We start from the raw sequence: 25,919 nt of genomic DNA, 5'->3' as shown, positions 1-25,919 counted from the left end.
TCAGTGTTTTCCTGCTGTAGGGTTTGGGCTGGAGGGAGGAGCAGGAGTTGTGTTCACTGCAGTGACCTGGCTCTACACTGCCTTCTTTCCCTGCCAGGCCAGCCTCTCCAGGTGAAGGCTGTGGTGCTCTGATGGAGCAGGTCCCTTCCCCCATCCCTCACCACCTCCCCACAAACCAGGAAGCAGCCCACACTTGCCCATTCGGAAGCAGCCATATTTGCAGCATTTGCTCCTGACCCAAATCTTCTCTGCTTCCGGGAGATCACTGCAGTCCCAGGGCAGTGGTGGCGTGAGGATGTCACGTGAAGGCCCAGAGCCTTTGAGTGGCCAGGGAGGCTGACCACTGGGAGGACGTCAGGAGACCTGGCTTCTATTTCTGGGTGGACTTCAGATTCCTGGGGTGACCTTGGGGAAGCCTGCCAATCCTCCAGAATCCCATTTTGACTTCTTGTGTCTGTGAAACAAACCTCTCCCCACCCTGACCCCTCCAGTCCATGAAATAACAGAAAAACAAAAACCTAGGTCTGGTCAGTGGCCACCAGGGCATTTGGAAGCTGATGTGCAGAACTCTGAGTGCCTGAGGAGAAAGCTGCTGTGTAAACACAATATATTATTAATAACATGTTAAAAAAACAGCATCACACGCTCAGCTAATAATAGCTGCTTTCAGCTATGGGGGAGCTCTGACACACAGGCTTCCAGCAGTGTTGATGAAAGAGTGACTGGCTTCTGAATTTGCAACACATTTAAAAGAAGATGAAAATAGGTTTTTAAAACATTTGGAGCATATTTGTAAGTATATTTTTGAGGCAAATATGATGACAGATCTGTAAAATTCAACATGAACAAACAAATCATCAATTTCTTTGGATTTTTTTTTTTATTACATTTCGGAGTTGTTTTACAGTGTGGGCTATTCCATAGGCATTTTGGCTCAAGTGTTAGGAGTCTCTTTCCTCTTCCCATCCCCAGTGGTAAGTGGTTTATGCCCTTTTAAACTCTGTGGGGGGGAACTTACAAATCAGTCAGTGGTTAGGTAATCAGTTAGTTAATATAGGTGGCTCAGCTGGTAAAGAATCTCCCTTCAACGCAGGACACCCAGGTTCGATCCCTGGGTGGGGAAGATTCACTGAAAAAGGAAATGGCAACCCACTCCAGTATTCTTGCCTAGAAAATTCCATGGACAGTGGAGCCTGGCAGGCTACAGTCCATGGGGCCACAAAGAGTTGGACATGACTGAGCAACTAACACTTCATTTCAGGGAGAGTCAAACCTTCATGGGTGGACCCCATTTGTGGCTCCAATCAGTTAATGATTACATATACTCTACAGATGCATGCAGGGGCACCTGCCAGGTGCTTCTGTAGATACTGAAATATGAAAATATGGTTCTTACCCTTAAGGAAGTTCTAGGTAGTTTTGATTAAAGATATATAAGCAAGATATTATGTCAGGAAACCATTGCATCTTTTATACCTGTCTCCTTAACAGAATCCAACAAAACCCAAATCCACTTTTTGTGCATTATCAAGGTGTGCCTGTGTTGACTGGGAGAAAGATAGAGTCCTGCAGCATCACTGGTCTCTGTCAGGAAGCAGCTCAGACGTTTGTTCCTGTCCCCTCTGAGGAATTTGGAGATGGAGGCTTCTTGAGGATGTTGTGGTAAATGCTCTACAGAAGGCTTAGCACCCAAGTAATGCCTCTCACTTGGGTTCTCCCCTGCCTCAGTGAGAGAAGACTGATCAAGTAACGGGTGCGCTGCAGGTTTCTTAGGGAACATTAGACCCCTCCTTCCTCAGCAGCTGGGGGGGCGGTGACTGCTCCCTTCTGTTCAGAGAAGGATGGATTTTCCCCCATAGTGGAAGCTCACTAAGGACAGGGCCTTCCCTTGAACTAGGCCTGGGACTCAGCCCTGAGAGATTATTCAGGGAATTGCCTGGGGAGCTTTATTTTATTTTTCTACTGAAGTATAGTTGGTTTACAGTGTTGTGTTAGTTTCAGGTATATAGCACAGGGATTCTGTTTTATATGTGTGTGTGTGTGTGTGTGTTGTGTATCTTCCCGGGTGGCTCAGATGGTAAAGAATCCGCCTGCAATGTGGGAGATCTGGGTTCGATCCCTGGGTCAGGAAGATCCCCTGGAGAAAGGAATGTCTACCCATTTCAGTATTCTTGCCTGGAAAATTCCATAGAGAGAGGAGCCAGCTGACTAGAGTCCATGCGGTTGCAAAGAGTCGAATATAACTGAGTGACTAACACTTTCACTTTTTCATATATATGTATATACATGCATATTGGAGAAGGGAATGACAATCCACTCCAGTATTCTTCCCTGGAGAATCCCATGGACTCTAGAGAAGCCTGGCGGGCTACAGTCTTTGGGGTCACAAAGAGTCAGACACGACTGAGCAACTAACACTTCACTCCATATACACACATACATACATTCTTTTTCAGATTCTTTACCCTTATAGGTTATTGCAAGATGTTGAGTAGAGTTCCCTGTGCTGTACAGTAGAAGCTTTCTGTTTATCTATTTTATATATAGTATAGCATGGGTGCTCAATTGTGTCCAACTCGACACAACCCCATGGACTGTAGTCCGCCAGGCTCCTCTTTCCACGAAAGACAGTAGTGTGTGTGTGTTAATCTCAAATCTCCTAGTTTATCCCTCCCCCACTCTTTCCCTTTGGTATCATATATATATTTGTTTTCTTTTGTCTGTGGGTCTTCTACTGTTTCTGAGAAGCAATTTAAAAAGCAAATACAGATGCCTGTATTCACCCCTAGAGATTCTGATAAAATTGACCCTGAGGAGCAGTCCCTGGGCCACTGTTCCAAAAAATTCCTCAGTGGGGTGTAAAGTGTGAGGGCTGGAAAACCGAGTTGGAGATTAAATTTATCTGAAAGGGTAAAGCAGAGAGAGCTTGTGTGCTAGTCACTTGAGTGGAAGCCTGACTTTTAGGCTCTTTTTCTGAAATGGCACCTCTCATGGTCCCGTTTGCTAGCAGGGAGAAGTGGTTACTTCAAGTGCTGGGCACTGTGTGTCCATAGTCGTCTGCCCTGTGGGGTAGCTGGGCCTTGGGCCAGTTGCTTTGGGAGCTTTGATCCCCCAAGCCCTGGCATCCCTGGTCCTGCCCCAGTGTCTGGTCGCTAAAGGGCCCTCCAGGAAGCCGTCTCATTCTTTATGATGCCCCTCTTGGCTGTGGGCCCCTCCACCCTGATCACCCTGCCAGGACTGTGATGACCGGTGCCAGGCACTCCACCTACTGTTCAGTTCATTTCAGTTCAGTCGCTCAGTCGTGTCCTACTCTTTGCGACCCCATGAATCACAGCACGCCAGGCCTCCCTGTCCATCACCAACTCCCGGAGTTCACTCAAACTCATGTCCACAGAGTCGGTGACGCCATCCAGCCATCTCATTCTCTGTCGTCCCCGTCTTCTCCCGCCCCCAACCCTTCCAGCATCAGAGTTTTTTCCAGTGAGTCAACTCGTCGCATGAGGTAGCGCTCTTCATTTCTGCTGCTGTGTCCCTGGGTGCTTTTTGCCTGTAATCTCTACACACCCACACCCACCCCCCCCCCCACCCCACACCTACCTGTAATCTCTCCGCACACACGCACACAAACACACTAACACCCACCACTCCCCCACCACCCCCCACCTTGAGTGCATGTTTCCCCCCAGGCTCCTTATGAGGATGTATGGCACCCGGGGTAGATCACCTGCATGGTTTATAGGTCCAGGATTCTCTTTAGCTCAAGTCTGTACCAAGAGCCCCAGCCTGCTTATTACTTTTCCTTTGTTCTTGCATGTTTCACCCCAGCCCACATTGCTTGCTTCTTCCTGTGTTTTTGATTTTGTGATCTTACTTTTTGACCTCATGCTATAGCATGTGGGATCTTAGTTCCCTGACCAGGGATCAAACCCACACCCCCTGCATTGCAAAGTGGAGTCATAACCACTGGATCGCCGCTGAAGTACCTTCCCATCTGTGTTTTTGAGAGAATAAAACCTACCACCAATGTGTTGATAAGAAACCTTTGGAGTGAACTCCACGCAGCCTGTTTACCCACTTATTTCTGACCCTTAGGTTTGGGAAAAGGTGTCTGTCTATAGGCTGGTTAGGATTCTAAGTAGGTGCCACTTCGGGTCCTGCTACTAGTCCAGAACGTGGTAATTAAAGCATGGGCAGTGAGAAATGGTTTTACTTTGTAGCTCGGGAGGAGCGCTGAGAAGGCTGCTAAGTGATGGTGATCTCAGGTTGGGACAGGAATGATGTTGGGCTGACTGCAGTTATTCTTGTATTGGTTTCTTTTCTGTTTCTCTTCGTTTTCATTTGGTATTTTGACCCTTGTATCTCTATCATCATTTCCTCAGGTTTACTTTCATTTTCTGTCTTTTTCCCTCCTGTGAGTATCTGGGTTGCCAGCTGGTGCATCCCAAGCCCAGTAGTCATCCTCCCAGCTCCACCCCAGTCCCCTGGCTGGGTGTCCTCTGACTTCTTCCATGACCTCATTCCTAACTTGCTCTCACCTCTCCTGTGCATGGTGTCTTGGTTGACTTCATCCTTCCTTTTCTCCTCTCATTTATTTTTTTAAAGAATTGCTTCATCCTGTCATGAACACTCTTTATTTTTTTGCTTTTATTTTGGAGTATAGTCAGTTAACAATGTTATGATAGTTTCAGGAGGACAGCGAAGGGACTCAGCAATCCATATATATGTATCCACCCCCCCAATCCATATATATGTATCCACCCCCCGCCACCCCACCAAACTCCCTTACCATCCAGGCTGCCACATAAGATTGAGCAGAGTTCCCTATACTATACAGTAGGTATTTGTTGATTACCCCTTTTAAATACAGCAGATGAACTCTATTCTTTTGTCATTACTGAATCATTCCTCTTTTTATGTTTGAGAAAAATCCAAAAGTGTCTATCCTGTTCTATCAGCAAGAGACATCAGGGTGTGCTTTTCTTTTCCATCATTTAAGTCAGCATTAATGGATTAATTTTTTATGCTCAGTAGCTTGACCAAGATCAAGCAGCAGGTTAAATGATAGAACTTGGAAAGTCTCACGTCAGAACCTCCACTCTTTGCTATTAAACTCTGTACTCTCCAGCTGGAGGAGGGGTGAAATCTTGTGTTGCCAGGCAGGAGAATGGATTCCATGGCCTTGAAGACCCTTCCATATCAGCATTCGTGGGATGCTGTGAGGTCATGTAGGATGGTGAGACCCATTCGTATGGGGTTGATTTTGATGATAAATCACTGAACTGTGTTGGAAATGATTCAGTATTAATTCTGATACTGTGGGTGGGCATGGTGGGAGTATGGCAAATTATGGTGGGTCCTAGGGCCTTGGGTTGTGTCATTGTCACTGTCATTGTGTGAATTAGCCAGATGGAGTTCTCCCAGTTGATTCCCAGTGTTCTGTTTCTTTGCAGAGCCTGTGTCATCTTGGGGGTGATATTCCTTCTGTCATCTGTGTGTATAGTGGTCAAAGCCATCCATGACCTCTCGACTAAGCTACTCCCGGAAGTGGTAAGTTTCTTCTTTTTTCTTAAGATTCTTTCCTGAGGGTACCAGCGTCTTGTGTTACCTCTCACCCTAGATTTACTGGGGGAAGTTGGGCAGGTGCAGAGAAAATAAACAGTATCTTAGGAGTCCAGAAGACTTCATATTAGAATGTAAATGACTCAGCAGAGAAAAGCACTGGGCAAGACAAAAAGATAGTTGAGCTGGTGCGTGTTCTGTGTCTTCTGACTACTTTTAATGTCTTTTATATTAAGAGAAATGAGGTGACTTTATATAGCAGTGATCCAGCCTGTGTTGTTTGCATCTGTTCTGCATCCACTCAAATACTTATAGTAAGAATTATTTTTGCCTTTGCATCTCAATTCAGCACATAAATCTATTCACATTAGATTTTCTGATACAACTAACATTCAAAAGCAGAAACTGGAGGACACAATTTCATATTGAAGTGTGTTTTTGCCTCATTTTCTCGGTGAGAGGCACCAGATTTCTTTTTTTTTTTTTTTCACTCTGATTCAATTTTTGCCCTGCATCTTATGAATACTGATATCAAAATATTTTTACAGTCTCCTGGAGGCTAATTTACCTATCAGGAGATGAACATACTGCTATTACAATGATTCTCTCTAAGACTTACCTCAGAGATATGATGCTTTTAGTTCCAGACCATCACAATAAAGCAATTAACGCAATAAAGCAAATCACACATTTTATTGGCTTCCCAGTGCACATAGAAGTTGTGTTAATACTATGTCTATTATATGTAGTTTATTATGTGTTCAATGGTATTATAACTTAAAGAATAAGACCAATGTACATACCTTGATTTAAAAATACCTATTGCAAAGAATGCTCAAACTACCGCACAGTTGTACTCATCTCACACACTGGTAAAGTCATGCTCAAAATTCTCCAAGCCAGGCTTCAGCAATATGTGAACCATGAACTTCCAGATATTCAAGCAGGTTTTAGAAAAGGCATAGGCACCAGAGATCAAATTGCCAACATCCACTGGATCATGGAGAAAGCAAGAGAGTTCCAGAAAAACATGTATTTCTGCTTCATTGACTATGCCAAAGCCTTTGACTGTGTGGATCACAATAAACTGTGGAAAATTCTGAAAGAGATGGGAATACCAGACCACGTGACCTGTCTCTTGAGAAACCTGTATGCAGGTCAGGAAGCAACAGTTAGAACTGGATATGGAACAGCAGACTGGTTCCAAATAGGAAAAGGAGTACGTCAAGGCTGTATATTGTCACCTTGCTTATTTAACTTATATGCAGAGTACATCATGAGGAATGCTGGGCTGGAAGAAGCACAAGCTGGAATCAAGATTGCTGGGAGAAATATTAATAACCTCAAATATGCAGATGACACCACCCTTATGGCAGAAAGTGAAGAGGAACTCAAAAGCCTCTTGATGAAAGTGAAAGAGGAGAGTGAAAAGGTTGGCTTGAAGCTCAACATTCAGAAAAGAAAGATCATGGCATCTGGTCCCATTACTTCATGGGAAATAGATGGAAGAACAGTGGAAACAGTGTCAGACTTTATTTTTTGGGGCTTCAAAATCACTGTGGATGCTGATTGCAGCCATGAAATTAAAAGACGCTTACTCCTTGGAAGGAAAGTTATGACCAGCCTAGATCGTATATTAAAAAGCAGAGACATTACTTTGCCAACAAAGGTCCTTCTAGTCAAGGCTATGGTTTTTCCCGTGGTCATGTATGGATGTGAGAGTTGGACTATGAGGAAAGCTGATGCCGAAGAATTGATGCTTTTGAACTGTGGTGCTGGAGAAGACTCTTGAGAGTCCCTTGGACTGCAAGGAGATCCAACCAGTCCATTCTAGAGGCGATCAATCCTGGGTGTTCATTGGAAGGACTGATGCTAAAACTGAAACTCCAATACTTTGGCCACCTCATGCGATGAGTTGACTCACTGGAAAAGACTCTGATGCTGGGGGATTGGGGGTGGGAGGAGATGGGGGCGACAGAGAATGAGGTGGATGGATGGCATCACCAACTTGATGGACATGAGTTTGAGTGAACTCCGGGAGTTGATGATGGACAGGGAGGCCTGGTGTGCTGTGATTCATGGGGTCGCAAAGAGTCGGACACGACTGAGCGATTGAACTGAACTGAACTGATTGCAAAGATAATGTGAGCTATCATCTGAGACTTCAGCAAGTCACAATCTGTTTGCAATGGTAACATCAAAGATCACGGACCACCGTAAGAAATGTAATAATAATGCGGGGGGTGGGGAGGGTAGTAAATTGGGTGATTGGAATTGACATATACATGAATCTATATAAAATAGATAAATAATGTGGACCTGCTGTATAGCACAAGGGACTCTACTCAATGCTCTGTAATGACCTATATGAGAAAATAATCTTTTTTTAAAAAAAAGAGTGGCTGTAACCCACTCCAGTGTTCTTGCCTGGAGAATCCCAGGGACAGGGGAGCCTGGTGGGCTGCTATCTATGGGGTCGCACAGAGTTGGACACGACTGAAGCGACTTAGCAGCAGCAGCAGCAGTATGTATACGTGTCACTGATTCTCTTTGCTGTACACCTGAAACTAACATCACATTGTAAATCAACTATCCTCCAATAAAAGTGTTTTAAAAGTTTGAAATATCTTGAGGATTAACATAATGTGACACAGGGATAGAAGGTGAGTAAATGCTGTTGGAAAAAGTGGTGCCAACAGACTTACTGGACACAGGGTTACCACAGACTTTCAATTTGTGAAAATAATAATAATAATCTGCAAAGTGCGGTGAAATGAGGTGCGCCTGTTTACAAGCTGCGTAGTGATGTAATGCAAAATTACAGGCTCTTCTTTCAGGGTGTGACTTGGTTTGTGCTCGACTATGTGCACCATCTTATAAAAGGTCTAAGTTATGAGACCTTTAGTTTCACTTTTAGAAAAACACATGTTATCTGTTGGGGGTAATGTCTTGCATTTGCGTGTGTGTTTTTATGAGGAGAATGAAAATGGAGTGGGCATTACACTGTATTTAGTAGAGCTGTTAAAGTGACTGCCGTAAGTTGTCCTGTGTACCTAACGCCCCCATCCCTCGCCAACCTGAACCTGAGATTAGAGCCATTCCTTTGGTACCTCCTCAGGATCTTAACTGTTATTTATCATCGCAACTAACATCTCAGTGACACGGATGAAAGATGAATAGCAGGGCAGTAGTGTACCTCGGAGAAGGCAATGGCAAGCCACTCCAGTACTCTTGCCTAGAAAATCCCATGGACAGAGGAGCCTGGTAGGCTGCAGTCTATGGGGTCGCTACTAGTCAGACACGACTGAGCGACTTCACTTTCACTTTTCATTTTCACACATTGGAGAAGGAAATGGCAACCCACTCCAGTGTTCTTGCCTGGAGAATCCCAGGGACGGCGGAGCCTGGTCGCCTGCCATCTGTGGGGTCGTACAGAGTCGGACATGACTGAAGTGACTTAGCAGCAGCAGCAGCAGCAGTGTAACTACCTATGGATTTCATCTTTTTCAGAAGAACTGGTTTAAGCAAATAATCCCATGTCTTATACTCCATATGTTATACCTTATCTTACCTTGGTCTTCCTGGCTACCTGGGATCTGGATTTGTTCATCGTCTTCCTTCATCAGACTGACTATCATATGTTCCATTCCATCAGAATCTGAAGCTTGACAAAAGTGAAAGTGAACATGTTGGTTTCTCAGTTGTGTCTGACTCTTTGCAGTTCTATGGACTGCAGCCTGCCAGGCTCCTCTGTCCATGGGATTCTCCGAGCAATAATACTGGATGGGTAGCCATTCCCTTCTCCAGGGGATCTTCCTGACCCAGGGATCGAACCCGGGTCTGCTGCACTGCAGGAAGATTCTTTAGTGTCTGAGTCACCAGGGAAACCCTTTAAAAATTAGTTGCTCAGTTGTGTCCAACTCTTTGCAAACCCATGGACTGTAGGTTGCCAGGCCTCTCTCTCCACGGAATTCTCCAGGCAAGAATACTGGAGTGGGTAGCCATTCCCTTCTCCAGGGGATCTTCCCAACCCAGGGCTCAAACCTGGTCTCCTGCACTGCAGGAAGATTCTTTACTGTCTGAGCCACATCTAGACATAAAAGTATTGTGTGACTAATTAAGATGTCAGTCACATAACATGTTTGCATTTTACAAGGGATCGAAATCTGACTCCACTCTAAGAAATGTTTATTGGTGGGAATTTTCAGCACTGGGCTCATTGACATTTTCATTTATTTAGGTATTAAAAATTAATGTGAGGCAGGGCTTATTTGATGTAGAATGGATAGCTGTGCTCACAGACCCTGTTTGTGACCTTTCTTGTTTTTGTCTTGAAAGCTGAACAGGTTTTAACTGGAAACAGACTTATATCTTATGGTACAAATATTCCTAAGAGAAGAAGCTCACCAAGTTACAATCCACATCATTGCTAGGGTGTCTTGTGCCCAGCCTAGGTGAGATCAGAGAGGGTGAAGACGTCTGTGATTGAACCAAGACTGTCCCTGTCCTGGTAGGGGTCACACCCACTGAATGTTACTAGTCCTGGTGTGGGGTTTAAAAATCATATCTGTTTATGGTTATCCTGTCAGAACTCTAAGGAAAGATGTAAGGTGGTCTGTTGTATTTGTTTGTTTTTTAAACCTTCAGAGTTGTGGAAACTCTGGCATATTTATGTAATCAAATAACCAAGGCATATTTATACTTAAAATATTTGGGGAACTCTGGTTAGGAGCAGGTGATTAGTTTCCGGCAGACCAAATGCAGTCTGTGCCTCTTGGTTCCTCATAGTTTGTGGTGGTTGAAACCAGGGAGATTGGTGTTTAGGGTTTTGATGTCCTAAATTTTAGGTCCAAGTTACAGCTTCACCCTTGCCCTCATCTGCAGAATTGCCTTTTTTTAAAAAGATTTTTTTATATGTACCATTTTAAAAGTCTTTATTGAATTTGTTACAGTATTACTTCTGTTTTATGTTTTGGTTTTTTGGCCATGATGTATGTAGGATCTTAGCTCGCCAATCAGGGATCGAACCTGCACCCCCTGCATTGGAAGACAAAGTCTTAACCACTAGACCACTAGGGAAGTCCCCAGAATTACCTTTTGATGTATGATTCCCATCAAGTTGTTACATGGGTTTGTCTGAAGCAATGTTTTCCCTGCCCCAGGCCTGTTTCCCCAGCAGCTTTCTTTTTAATGTCACCGGCACAATTCTCAGAGTGCAAATAATTTGTGAGGAGGGGTGAGTTTTGAAAGAAAGCCATGTGGTTAGGAATCACCCTCTTGTGAAGTGAGCTGGCTCTAAGCCATGGTGTCGCCTGCTCTTCAGTGGCCTCATGCTGGAGGAGACAGGCCAGCGCAGTTCTCAGGGGACCCCTGAAAGGATTCCATAGTGTTTCCTGCAAGGGCTTCTTGAGCAGATGGCTTAAGTTTGCTCCCTCATGGCCTGCATGGGTCTCATTGGATCATTGACGAAGCAGATTCCAAAAGAGCCTTCTCAGAAACTCTGCATGAACTATGGTTCTAGAAGTCGGGGAATGTGGGTGCTGCCGCAGATGCGGTGGCAATGATTTGGTATTATGTCTGTGACTGCTTTGACATGAGCATCATTGTGTTGCTGTTTTCACACCCACCACGCCCTAGAAGGGAAGGCAGGGACAGGTGGCACACTTCTCTCTTGTGGTGGCACCTAGGGGTTCTGAAAGCAGAAGTAAGCTTCCTGAGGTCATCAGCTGGCTGGTGGCACTGCCTGGATTTGAACCCTTGTCTCCTCATCTCGGGCCGTCTTGGCTCCTGATACTGTGGGATTCCGTGGTCCCACTGTTCATTGGCTTTTCAAGTCTGAACCTTCTGTCTTATTTCTTCTCCTTTTTTTTTTTTTACCCCCTCCATTTGTTTTTTGCTTTGCTTTTTCTCATCTTCTCATATTCAGATTGAGGTGCCCGGCTCCCAGCTGATTCCATCCCTGGCATTTTCTGGCTACCACTGCTGCTCCCACCATGCGGGCCCCGTGCAATCTGTGCCACTGATCAGGGTGTGCTCCTGTTGCTTTGTCTGTTGAAAAGCATGCAGGCACGTGTACCAAGAAGTTATGGAAAAGTAGAAGTATGGAATGAGGGGATTCAGGGGTTACACGGAGTCACGTGGAAAGAGGTGAGGGCGTGGAGGCTCAGTGACTCCCCTGCCCCAGTACCCGTGTGAACACTGCAAGCAAATTGCTCCATCTCTCTGACTCTGGGCTTCCGGATATGCCAAATGGGGACAATACTGTCGTCAGGGTTTTATGATAAAGATCAAGTGAGCCGTTTATTTAAAATAATTGTTATTATTAACAGGAGACACCACTACTATGGTGGTGACTACTCTTAACGTTCTGATTTTAAAGTTTCGGAACTGCTCGTGGCCTGAGTTCCTTTCAGATGGGCCCCTTGATCCCTCTTTCCTGCCTCCTGGTCCCCCTCCCTCTGGGTGGATAGGACTTGTGCTTGTCTCTTTCTGGCTTCAGGTGGCCACAGCCAACTCCGGGCCCCTTCCTTTTGGGAAACACCCGGCACACTGTAGGCAGGCTGTCCTCTAAGTCTAGCTCACCACTCGCTGGCTGTGAGACTTCCAGCAAATTGTGTCTTCTCTCTGAAAGACAGTTTCCTTCTTTGTAAATGGGTGTCATGCCCCCTGCTCCACAACAAACATTGTGAGACCTAAATGATCGATGAAGGTGGAATTGCTCCATCAACTGTGCTTGGCGAAAGCAGAAGGTGTTATGTCAGATCCCATGACCCAGGAAGTCTCATCCTTCCCCATGCGCTTTCTCTCAGAGACCAGTTGAGTTGTACTAGCTCATTACACTTTTCTGTTCTTAGACTGTGACTTGTTTGCCTTGAGCTCTTGACAGTGTCTGGGCCTAACCTCCTCCATAAGTCACATGTGCTAAAAGTGATAACGATTATAATTAAAAAGGTGCATTGCTCCCAGCTGGCGATGAATAACATATAGTCATATGCTGATAATAATAATTGCTACTATGTGAATGCCTACTGATTCCCAGGCCCTCTGTCTAGGCACTGGGGATTCAAAGTCAACTAGCACTAATGGTTAGAGTTTCTTCATGGCTCTGCAAAGTCCTTGAATTCCCCTAGGAGCTGGCATTTGCTCCCCAGGAGCTCACAGTTGGGGAGAGACCTAGACAGCCTAAACATTTGATTTAGGTGATGAGGGCTGTAATAGAGACAGTCAAGCCCGCTGTAGGGGAGGCGTGTTGGGGCCTCCACTGTGATCTGAAGGAAGAGTGGACACTGGGGAGACAGGCTTGAGTGAGGAGGGTCTGGGGCTGAGGTCCAGGGAGGAGGAGGCTCTTAGAGGCAGAGCAGCCACAGGGACCATGGGATCTGTGTGATCTTGCTTTCTTTTTCTCAGGCCTTTGTTTCCTGTTGAAGTCAGCATGTCTGGATAGGAGGAAAGAATAGAGAAAGGAAAACGCAAGGGAGAAGGAAGAAAGGAAAAATAACGGTGTTGTGGGTCAGGAGTGGTTGCTCGGCATCGTTTGATTCTTCTTCCTTTAGTCGCAGGGTTGCTTTCAAACCTCCCCTTGTTTTCTCTCAGCTAAGTTCTTGACTGAGATTCCAACCCACCCACCAAAACAAAGGAGCTTCCGCCAAGAGGAGGGATCCCCTCACAACTGTATTCTTTCAGGCAACCAGTTGTGAGCCCAGTTTCATTTCCAGTCCTCGTGGGACATGAGGGTGGCTCACAGTGCGGGGTGGCCGCCTGCTTTCATGGGCACACCTCTTCCCGCAGTGTTGCTTTATCTCCCTCCCTCAGAGGCCTGGCTGGCTTTGCAGAGCTGGGGGTGGTCATTGGTGTCCTTGCACGGGCCCCCGATGGGATTTCACTATCTTAGGATTGTACTTGCAAGTCCACGGCCGAGAACGTTCCCCAAGGATCTTCCTTCACAGTGACTGTGACTCTTGGATTTGTCGGCTTTTGTTTTTGTGAGGTGTTTAGCATTCAGGAGTTACTGGGTAAGAGTTCCTGAAGTTCTTCAGTAGCTTGTCACCTCTTGGTCCATCTTTACCGGGTGGGGAGGATGGAACCAGCTTAGCCTGCCCCCTCCCCACACCCCCGTTTGTCTCCCCCCCTTCCTCCTTGCCTCTCACTCAGGGCCTCTCCCCTTCCCCTCTGAGCTCCCACCTTGTCCACTTCTTTGGAAACTGCGCCTCTGCACTCACTCCTTCTCCTCCTGGAACCCTCAGCCACTGCCTGCCTGACTCCTCCTCCTCCTCAGGCAGGTCCCTTCAAGTCCTTCCCACCCGCTTCGAGCCCCTGTTGCTCTCACAGATGCTCTGTCTGAAGACACTCAGCCCTTCCTTCCCATTCCTCTTGTCCCCTCAGCTTCAAACCCAGCCTCCCCTCAGCCCACCCCAGCGGTCTTTCAAATCCATTCTGTATGACCTCCCTTGGGAGGCAGGAGATGGTTATCAGGAGGGCGTGAGAGAGGATGGAGAGGCCAGGAGTGAAGGCTTGGGGCAGGTGAGCAGGTTCACAAAGGTGCTGCCTAGTCAGTCAGCTCGTCTGCCTCAGGGCTTGTGGAGCAAGTGCCTCATCCACGGGAGTAAGTTTCTCTAGGCTCTTGTACTGAGTGAGTACTCTGAGGCATGTCACCTTGTGATTAAAGACATGGGAGAGAATTCCCTAATGATTCAGTGGTTAGGACTCTGCACTAAATGGGTCACAAGCTGGAATCAAGATTGCTGGGAGAAATATCAGCAACCTCAGATATGCAGATGATACGACTCTAATGGCAGAAAGTGAAGAGAAACTAAAGAGCCTAAGAGAAACTAAAGAGCCTCTTGATGAGGGTGAAAGAGGAGAGTGAAAAAGCTGGCTTAAAATTCAGTATTCAAAAAACTAAGATAATGGCATCCAGGCCTATCTCTTCATGGCAAATAGATGGGGAAACAGTAGAAATAGTGACATATTTTATTTTCTTGGGCTCCAAAATCACTGCAGATGGTGACTGCAGCCATGAAATTAAAAGACGCTTGCTCCTTGGAAGAAAAGCTGTGATAAACCTAGACAGCATATTAAAAAGTAGAGACATCACTTTGCCAACAAAAGTTTGTAGGAAAAAAAAAATACGTGGTTTTTTTTTTTTTTCCAGTAGTCATGTAAGAATGTGAGAGTTGGACCATGAAAAATACTGAGCACTAAAGAATTGTTGCTTTTGAATTGTGGTGCTGGAGAAGACTCTTGAAAGCCCCTTGGACTGCAAGGAGATCCAACCAGTCAACCCTAAAGGAAATCAACCCTGAAATTCACTGGAAGGACTGAAGCTGAAGCTACAATACTTTGGCCACCTGATGTGAAAAGCCGACTCATTGGAAAAGGCCCTGATACTGGGAAAGATTGAGGGCAAAAGGAGAAGAGGGAGGCAGAAGATGAGATGGTTAGCATGACTGACTCAACGGACATGAATCTGAACAAACTCTATGAGATTGTGAAGGATTTGGAAGCCTGGCGTGCTGCAGTCCATGGGCTACCAAAGAGTCTGAACACGACTTAGTGACTGAATGGCAGCAACAGCTTCTGCTGTAGAGGTCATGGGTTTAATCCCTGGTCGGAGAAGTAAGATCCTGCTTGCTTGCGGTGCAGCCCCCTGCCCCCACCCCCCACCCCCCAAGAAAAATGTAGATGCTGAGGTCACGGAGACAGAGCCCATGTCTGCCTCTTCCTAACTAGGGAAAGATGGGGCAGGAGTCCCAGTCTTCTATGTCTCAGTCCCTTTTTTGTAAAATGGAAATAGTAGTCTTCTTGCTAAGCTTGCTAAGAAAGAAAATGAAACAATATAGATGATGCATTTAGCAAATAATTGTTGAGTGAACGTTGACTAATACTATGGTTGTCGGACCAGAGAAGAGGTTTCTAAGGAAGTTGGTGGACCCTCTGATGCCTTTTGTTCTGGAAGCTTAGTCTGTATTGAACCATCCAGGAAATGTATTCAGGGATCCTATTTTCAGCTCAGATTGGGTAATGGTGTAGGCACCTTCTGTGCAATAACCTATAATTCCTGCATCTTCTATGAGCAATAGATTCATATTCCCATATGACATACTCTCAAGCATAACTCTGAATTTAATTTGGGAGTTGTGTTGACTCCCAGATACTTTAAAAACAAACACTTGTACACAGTAAAGTTCCTCACCGTCCATCCAACCTGCCAACATCTCCCCAACACTGCACAGAGAAAGGCAGAAAATTCCTGCTGTTAGATCATCAGTGGTGTCCCACTCTTACTGCTTTAGACAGAATTATTCCATCACCTCAGCAAGACTGACCTCTTCATTTATTCTAGAGCCTCAGCCCACAAGTTTCTAAACAGAAGAGAACTGAGCTCTGATGAAAGTGAGCTATATTGGTTGGACTGATCTCATGGAGAATAGAGCCCAGAAATAGATGCATACATATCTGGTCAACTGGCTTTCAACAAAGGTGCGAGGGCAGTTCAGGAGGGAAAAAAGTCTCTTTTCAACAAATGGTGCTGGAGCAACTGGAAAGCTTTATGGACAAAAATGGACATTTATCTTTATATAAAAACTAGCTCAAAATGGATCAAAAACCTCAATGTAAAATCTAAAAGCCTAAAACTTCTAAAGGAAAGCAAAAACAGAACATTTAGGTATTTAGGTGAAGTTTATTAGACTTGGCAGTAAAAGTTTGCACCATAAAATAAAACAGTTGAAGATTGGACTTTATCAAAGTAAGAAACCTTTGCTATTACACCATTTATGACAAGACTGCCCAGACAGTATAAATAGATAAGACAAAAGACTTGTCTCCAGAACACGTAAAGAACAGTTTAATAAGAAGACCTAGTAGTCATGTATGGATGTGAGAGTTGGACCGTAAAGAAGGCTGAGTGCCAAAGAATTGATGCTTTGGAACTGTGGTGCTGGAGGGAGAAGACTCTTGAGAGTCCTTTCGACTACAAGGAGATCAAACCAGTCAATCCTAAAGGAAATCAACCCTGAATATTCATTGGAGGGACTGGTGCTGAAGCTCCAATACTTTGACCACCTGGTGCGAAGAGCTGACTCACTGGAAAAGATCCTGATACTGGAAAAGATTGAGGGCAAAGAGGAGAAGGGGGTGACAGAGGATGAGATGGTTGGATGGTTGACTCAATGTACATGAGTTTGAGCAAGCTCAGGGAGACAGTGAAGGATAGGGAAGCCTGGCATACTGCAGTTCATGTGGTCGCAAAGAGTTGGACATGATTAGCGACCAAACAACAGCAACAATAAGAAGACAGTCTGATAAGAAAACAGGCATAACATTTACAGACAGTTCCCAGGAGACAAGATAAATGAAGAGCCGATAAGCATGTGAAAAATTGCTGAATATTATTCGTCTTCATGGAATTACAAATTAAAGCCACCTTAAGATGCCACTACATACCCATTTGAATGTCTAAACTTGAAAAAAAAAATATGTGGACCATTTACAGTTTTCACACACTGATGATAAGAGGATAAAATGGTTCATGTACTTTGGAAAAGATTTCAGAGGTTTGTTAAAACATAAACACCCATTTACAATATGACCTAGCCATTCCTTCCCTAGATATTTACCCAAGAGAAATGAACATATACATTTGTAGAAAGACCCTCAAACAAATGTTTATTGTATTTGGATTTCTAATATCAAAACCTAAAATGAATCCAAATGTCTATGAATAGGTGAAAAGGTGGTATATCCATACAGTGGAACACCACTCAGCAATAAAAAAGGCACTGCTGACTCATACAATGACATGGATGAAACTCAGAATAATTAAGGTGGATTCCAGATGCAAAGCCAAAAGAAATACATTAATAGTGTACAGGCATACCTTGGAGATTCTGTGGATTTCATTCTATACCATTGCAAAATATTGCAATAAAGCAAGTCATGTAAATTTTTAGGTTTCCCAGTAGATAGAAAAGTTACATTTACACTATACTATAGTCTATTAAATGTGCAATAACATTATATACAAATATATACATGGAAGGACTGATGCTAAAGCTGAAACTCCAATACTTTGGCCACCTCATGCAACAAGTTGACTCACTGGAAAAGACTCTGATGCTGGGAGGGATTGGGGGCGGGAGGAGAAGGGGACGACAGAGAATGAGATGGCTGGATGGCATCACTGACTCGATGGACATGAGTTTGAGTGAACTCGGGGAGTTGGTGATGGGCAAGGAGGCCTGGTGTGCTGTGATTCATGGGGTTGCAAAGAGTCGGACACGACTGAGTGACTGAACTGAACTGAACTGAACCTTAATTTTAAAAATAGTTTATTGCTAAAAATACTAACCATCATCTTTAGCCTTCATTGAGTTGTAGGTATCATCAAACATCATGGATCACAGATCACCACGACAAATATATTAATAATAAAAAAAGCTTGAAACAATGTGAGAATTACCAAAATGTGACAGAGACACAAAGTGAGCAAATGCAGTTGGAAAAATGGCACTGACAGACTTGCTCAGTGCATGGTTGCCACAAGCCCTCAATTTACAATAAACACAGTATCTGTGAAGCACAGTAAAAGGAGATATGCCTGCATCATTCCACTTATATGAATTTTTAGATACAATCCCAGTAGCCAAGACATGGAAAAAAGCTAAATGTCCATCAGCAAATAAATGGATAAAGAAGATGTGGTATATATTACTCAGCCATTAAAGTGGAATGAAAAAAATGCCATTTGCAGCTACAGGCGGAGAAGGCAATGGCAAGCCACTCCAGTACTCTTGCCTAGAAAATCCCAGGGATGGAGGAGCCTGATAGGCTGCAGTCCGTGGGGTCGCTAAGGGTCGGACACGACTGAGCGACTTCGCTTTCACTTTTCACTTTCACACATTGGAGAAGGAAATGGCAACCCACTCCAGTGTTCTTGCCTGGAGAATCCCAGGGACGGGGCAGCCTGGTGGACTTCCGTCTATGGGGTCACGCAGAGTCGGACACGACTGAAGTGACTTAGCAGCAGCAGCAGCAGCAGCTACAGGATGGACCTAGAGATTATCATACAAAGTGAAGTAAGTAATAAGGAGAAAGACAAATACCATATGATATCACTTATATGTAGAATCTAAAATATAACACAAATGAACTTATCTATGAAGCAGGCTCACAGACATAGAGAACAGACTTGTGTTTACCAGAGGGAGGGAGGGAGGGCTGGGATGGGAAGGACTGGGAGTTTGAAATCAGCAGATGCAAACTATTATATATAGAATGGATAAACAACAAGGTCCTACTTAGCGCAGGGAGCTATATTCCATATCCTATGATAAACCATAATGGAAAAGAATGTGAAAAAGAATGTATATATAGTATAACTGAATCACTTTGCTGTACAGCAGAAATTAGCACAACACTGCAAATCAACTGTACATTAATGAAATAAATTCTAGGCACAGCCTAATCTATAGTGACTGAAGGCAGGTAGTGGTTGCCAGAGGATGGTGTTAGAAGTGGGACGGATTATTAAAGAGTCATAAAGAAGCTTTTGGGGGTGATGGAAAATATCCTTTTGCTTTTGGTGATGGTTTCATGGGCATAAAGATATGTCAACACTGATCAAGCTGTCCGCTTTAAATATATACAGTGCAAGTACATCCAGATGACACGCTTGGACACAAGTGACCTCACATTGCGACACCAGATGGGAATCCTGCTCAGATCTAACAGGATAAATATCTTAAGTTGCTATGAAGTGAGAGTTTAGTTTCCTGAATCTAACCCATACCTGGAATATGGACAGCACTGCTAAAATATATCCTGTAAACAGTCAATGCTATGAAGACAAAATAAATGATGAGAGAGGAAAGTGCAAATAGTAGGCTAAATGTAACAGCTGTCATCAGAGGTACGTAGCCAAAGGAGCTTTTGCTGAAATATGACTGATCTCATGTAGTTGCCAGAAACACCCCTGACGTGCCTGCTGGTGGCTCAGTCTCTTGAGTGAAAGTATTAACCATTTTAAATCTGAAAATGTGGGTGGTCTGTCTTTTCAGTTCCTTGCATGCAGTGCAATTTGTTTGTCAGTTCAGGTGTTACCTAGGAAATTGCTCTGAAGGATCTCTTATTGGTTCTCTTTTCCTCGCTATGTAAGCCTTGGATTTTAATCAGAATGTGATGTCTTTGAGCAGTCTGCCATGTTGCTCTATTCAGTTATACCTCTTTGTGCTTTCTGTTTCATAAAAGCACTTTTTAGCTTGAGGCTCATTAGACCTTCACAGTATTTCCAAAGTGGGCAGAGATACCACAGTTTTATAACAAGGAAACAAATCTGCAGATAAAAAAATTAAAATGACTGTAGTATCGTCAGAGACACACACGGCAAACCAGGACCTGAGCTGGTTGGGGGCTCTTTCTCGTCCATGGATTGCCTCCTGAATACTACCGAGTTTGAGGCCCAAAAGCAAGCTTTTCAGAAAAGCTAATACAGCTGACTTGCTTTCCATGTTGAGAAAATGCAGTCCACAGACTCCTCATAGGAGATTCTGAATCAGCTCCATGTCTAGGGTTTCCCACACTCAACTCAATGGGAGTGAACTCTGTCCACCCCTGCCATCTTCCCTGTGGCCTTGAAGATCCCAGGAGGACATGTGGTATGAAAACCTGTCTAGAGGGCTTCTGGGTTATGGTAACAAAAATGGAGAAGAGAAAGGAAGGGAAGAAGAGGGGGAAATGTGCTCATTCTTCATCTCCTAGAAACATCTGTGTATTTAAAGATATGGGTGTTTATCAAAGGCGGATGTTGCAGGGTCAAGGTTGAATACATTGCTACTTGGATGCGTCTGTACTTGATCTTGGAAAGTTTATCTCTTGGTACATGTTTTCCCAACTAGAATGAGAGAATTTATCATGCTAGCTTGGTACTTCTTTTTCTTTGTGAGATTTTGAGAGTGCTTTTATCTTTGCAAGAATAACATTTTTTTCAAAATTGGTTTAACATTTTAAGGTAATTAGTTTTTTCATTCACTTCCCTAAGTATAGCATGGACAGTACAGTCCTCATAACATTTCTGATTTTCTGTTTTTTCTTGTTTATCTAATGGAGAAAATCATACTGAATGCCTTTTTATTTCTCAAGCTTTGACTAAAGTATGCCTGTGTATCTGGTACACACAACACATCCCAGTACAGCAGAGCCATGGGGACCACGTTCCCACAGTGATGAGAGCGCCTCCTGTAAATTACTTGTGCTCCATTCTCCCATCACATGAGCAGTGCTGGCACTTTGGAATAGTCTGCCTGTGACTGGAATGTATTTGGTGACAAAGCTACACGTTACTGGGTTGTTAAGGAAACATTTGATACTGGGAAATACTAGGTTGGACAAAAAATTTGTTCACATTTTCCCAAATATGTCAAATTTTCCCAAACATGTTGGCACTTTTTTGCCAACCCAATAGTTTGGACCCATTGGGTAAAAATTCTTCTTAAATAATCCTGTTGAAAGCGGGCTCTCTCATCATCTGAGCCTCCATAGACTCAGTAGAGGACCTTTAAAGAACTTTCTGAACAGAGATTAAGCATGAGAACTGTGCTGACTGTGGGCGCTCGTGAAGGTCAGCTGCTATGGGAGGGACCCTGGACTTTCTCCTTCATTTCTGTACAGCGGCTGTTCACAGAGGGAGGCTGTGTGCAGAGACTGTTACAAGAGGAAACAGCTGAGTTAAGGCTCTCCCTGTTGAGAGCTGTGGTCATCCACGGTCCCCCTTCTGCTAGTGAGACGCAGCTTTGGTGGCCGTGTTGCACTAGGCTCTGCCTGCTGTCCTTCTGCTTTACCTAACCCTCCCCCATCTCCATTTGGCATTATCCAAATACCACCCCACTCCGATATAGGTGCCCTGCTCCCGTGACACCTCCTGTTGATTGCTGGGCACACCATAGTGTAATTTCCTGCCTACTCGTCTCTCTGAGAAGACTGCTGGCTCTTTGATGACTTAGTCTTGCATGTAGCAGAAACTCAGTAAATGGGCTGCACGCATGAGGCTATTGTCCCTACCAGGCAACAGGCTAGAGCCACATGTAGGAAAAGGTTGTAACTAAGAGGAGCTTATCTCTCAAGGAAATCCAAGCAGAGATTACCTGGGACCTTGCTCTGGACACTTACTGACCTCTGTGAAAGAAACTCTGCTTGCAAAGCTGGCTTGTCTCAAACCCCCGCCATCCATCCATTTATATCCTAGAGTTTTCTATGCTGTAGTGCTAGAGATGTATGTGAAGCGGTGATACAAGGGTGAGGCACTCCATATCTCTGGCTCCTTTAGACCATTGATGATGTTAATTGCCCATCATATAGATTCATGTACCTTTAACCTCTCTCCCATTGGTGGACACTGGGTAATTTCCAGCTTTCTCACTATATCAAAACTGTTACAATGAACCTTGTTGTATTATCATGGTACTATGTAGTGTGGGCAGATGGTGTTTGTTTTTTCTTTCTTTTTAAAAAAAATTTTATTAAAGTGTAGTTGATCTACAATGTTGTGTTAATTTCAGGTGTACAGCAAAGTGGATAAGTTATACATGTACATATATCAGTTACACATATACTTATGTCCAACTCATTTTTAGATTCTTTTCACATATAGATCATTACAGTGTGTTGAGTAGAGTTCGCTGTGCTATACAGGAGGGCCTTATTAGTTATGTTTTATTTATAGTAATGTGTATATGTCAATCCCAATTCCCAATTTATTCCTCTCCCACTGTTACCCCCTGGTAACCATAAATTTACTTTCTATAATATATCTGTAACTCTATTTCTGTTTTGTAAGTTCATTTGTATCTTTAAAAAAAATTAGAGTATAATTGCTTTACAATGTTGTGTTGGTTTCTGCCATACACCAAAGTAAATCAGCTGTAAGTATGTATATCCCCGCCTTCTTGAAGCTCCCTCTTACTCCCCCATCCAAAGACACTAGCCTACCACGCTAGGTCGTCACGGAGCTCCAGGCTGAGCTCCCTGTGCTGTACAGCAGCTTCCTACTAGCTATCTGGTTCACACGTGGCAGTGTATGTAAGTCAGTGCTACTCTCCCAGTTCATCCCACCCTCCTCTCCCCACTGTATCCACCTGTCCATTCTCTTAAGTCTGCATTTATATTCCTGCCTTGCAAATAGCTTCCAGATGGTATTTTTTGAGAATAGTATTTTGGAGAGGAATTTTTGGATAGTAGAGGATGTGTGTGTTTTAATAGGTACTGCCAATTTGCCCTTGAGTGTGGCTGCACCAGTTTACATTCTCAACTGTCGCTGTATTTGATAACCCTCAAACTTACCCGTTTTCCAGTCTAATGAGAGAAAAAATGATATTTCATTTTAGTCTGCTTCCCTTTGATTATTGGTGAAATCAATTCTACATTAAAAAGTATGTTTATTGTCTGTTTCCTCTTTTATAAACTGCTACTTTGCCCATTTTTCTGTTGTTGTCTTTTTCTTATTCATTCTTAGGAGTTATTTATATGTTCTGTGTACCAGTCTTGTTGTGTACAAGTTGCAAATAATTTTAGAAATAACCCTTGCCCATCTTGCGTTTCGAGTGTCATGAAATTTACCCGTCTTTGCCTTTGTGGGATTGTGGTGGTTGTCTTTTGCTGGAGAAGGTAGGGAGTTAAGAATACTTTTACTCCTGTGAATTAGATAATAATAATGCATGAACGTGAATAAATGAATAAATCCATCCATTAGTTTATGCATAATCCTCCAATAATAGAAACTGAGAGTCTGCGTTAGGTTTTATTAGGGTAAGCAGTTCCTCATTCCTGCTCTTTCCATTTGTATGAAAGAATCTTCTTTTAAAATAATCTTGGCCTATCTCTACCCCAGGGAAGAAGTGGCTTTCTTATCTGATCGGTGTATTAGGGAGAAGGGCCTCTCTCTATCTCTGTTTGAGATCTGCGGCTCTGTAGACAGCACAAGTTCTCTTATCCTTTGCTCACTTGATGCAGAGGCTCTTCCTCCACTGGGATGCACGTGTGCTCAGTGTGTCCAACTCTTTGCCACCCGATGGACTATAGCCCATCAAGCTCCTCTGTCTGTGGGATTTTCCAGGCAAGAATATTGGAGTGGGTTGCCATTTCATTCTCCAGGGGATCTTTCTGACCTGGAATTGAACACGCATCTCCTGCGTTGCAGGTGGATGCTTTACTGAAGACCTGTACTTTTCTTGTCTGAATAATTATGGAGCTCAGATTTGGAAACCAGTTTGGCACACATCTAAGCCATGTTCTCCAACATCGTCATCAATGGTAATAAAGCTTACGTTTTGGTTTAGAAAGAAAAATACATTACTGCCTGGATGCTGTAAAGGTATCTTTACCTTATTTTCTTTTAATACATGTAAGAAATTAGACTTTAAAGTTGGGCCTTTAGTTCATCTAGAGTTTATTTTTGTGTTTGGTATGCGTTCAGTTCAGTTCAGTTCAGTTGCTCAGTCGTGACCGACTCTTTGCGACCCCATGAATCACAGCACGCCAGGCCTCCCTATCCATCACCAAGTCCCAGAGTTCACTCAAACTCATGTCCATCGAGTCGGTGATGCCATCCAGCCATCTCACTCTCTATCGTCCCCTTCTTCTCCCACCCCCAATCCTTCCCAGCATCAGAGTCTTTTCCAGTGAGTCAACTCTTTGCATGAGGTGGCCAAAGTATTGGAGTTTCAGCTTTAGCATCAGTCCTTCCAATGAACACCCAGGATTGATCTCCTTTAGAATGGACTGGTTGGATCTCCTTGCAGTCCAAGGGACTCTCAAGAGTCTTCTCCAACACCACAGTTCAAAAGCATCAATTCTTCACCGATCAGCTTTCTTCACAGTCCAACTCTCACATCCATACATGACCACGGGAAGAACCATAGCCTTGACTAGATGGGCCTTTGTTGGCAAAGTAATGTCTCTGATTTTTAATATACGATCTAGGTTGGTCATAATTTTCCTTCCAGGGATTAAGCGTCTTTTAATTTCATGGCTACAATCAGCATCCACAGTGATTTTGGAGCCCAAAAAAACAAAGTCTGACACTGTTTCCCCATCTATTTCCCATGAAGTGATGGGACCAGATGCCATGATCTTAGTTTTCTGAATGTTGAGCTGCAAGCCAACCTTTTCACTCTCCTCTTTCACTTTCATCAAGAGGCTTTTGAGTTCCTCTTCACTTTCTGCCATAAGGGTGGTGTCATCTGCATATCTGAGGTTATTGATATTTCTCCCGGCAATCTTGATTCCAGCCTGTGCTTCTTCCAGCCCAGCGTTCCTCATGATGTACTCTGCATATAAGTTAAATAAGCAGGGTGACAATATACAACCTTGACGTACTCCTTTTCCTATTTGGAACCAGTCTGCTGTTCCATGACCAGTTCTAACTGTTGCTTCCTGACCTGCATACAGGTTTCTCAAGAGGCAGGTCAGGTGGTCTTGTATTCCCATCTCTTTCAGAATTTTCCACAGTTTATTGTGATCCACACAGTCAAAGGCTTTGCCATAGTCAATGAAGCAGAAATAGATATTTTTCTGGAACTCTCTTGCTTTCTCTATGATCCAGCGGATGTTGGCAATTTAATCTCTGATGCCTCTGCCTTTTCTAAAACCTGTTTGAACATCTGGAAGTTCACGGTTCACACACTGCTGAAGCCTGGCTTGGAGAATTTTGAGCATGACTTTACTAGCATGTGAGATGAGTGCAATTGTGCGGTAGTTTGAGCATTCTTTGGCATTGCCTTTCTTTGGGATTGGGATGAAGACTGACCTTTTCCAGTCCTGTGGCCACTGCTGAGTTTTCCAAATTTGCTGGCATATTGAGTGCAACACTTTCACAGCATCACCTTCGGGATTTGAAATAGCTTAACTGGAATTCCATCACCTCCACTAGCTTTGTTCGTACTGATGCTTTCTAAGGCCCACTTGACTTCACATTCCAAGATGTCTGGCTCTAGGTGAGTGATCACACCATCGTGATTATCTTGGTCGTGAAGATCTATTTTGTACAGTTCTTCTGTGTATTCTTGCCACCTCTTCTTAATATCTTCTGCTTCTCTTAGGTCCACACCATTTCTCTTCTTTATCAAGACCATCTTTGCATGAAATGTTCTAATTTTCTTGAAGAGATTTCTTGTTTTTCCTATTCTGTTGTTTTTCTCTATTTCTTTGCATTGATTGCTGAGGAAGGCTTTCTTATCTCTCCTTGCTATTCTTTGGAACTCCTCATTTAGATGCTTATATCTTTCCTTTCTCCTTTGCTTTTTGCTTCTCTTCTTTTCATGGCTATTTGTAAAGCCTCCTCAGTCATTTGCTTTTTTGCATTTCTTTTC

The 25,919-nt window shown here is 43.9% G+C and overlaps 1 protein-coding gene across 1 annotated transcript in view; it reads left to right on the top strand.

Moving 5' to 3' along the window:
• TMEM163 (transmembrane protein 163) overlaps nucleotides 1–25,919 on the top strand; it is a 281,351-nt gene that overhangs the window by 227,123 nt on the left and 28,309 nt on the right. The window contains exon 5 of the mRNA XM_055397815.2: nucleotides 5,451–5,547. Within this exon, the coding sequence (XP_055253790.2) occupies nucleotides 5,451–5,547 (97 nt within the window). The remainder of the gene's footprint in view (nucleotides 1–5,450; nucleotides 5,548–25,919) is intronic.

The sequence above is a fragment of the Moschus berezovskii genome, chromosome 2 (assembly GCF_049115385.1).
Source record: "Moschus berezovskii isolate FMDL1 chromosome 2, NW_MosBer_1.0, whole genome shotgun sequence".
Taxonomy (NCBI): domain Eukaryota; kingdom Metazoa; phylum Chordata; class Mammalia; order Artiodactyla; family Moschidae; genus Moschus; species Moschus berezovskii.
Note: the sequence above shows the minus strand (reverse complement) of the source record. Positions and strands in the feature narration are given on the sequence as shown.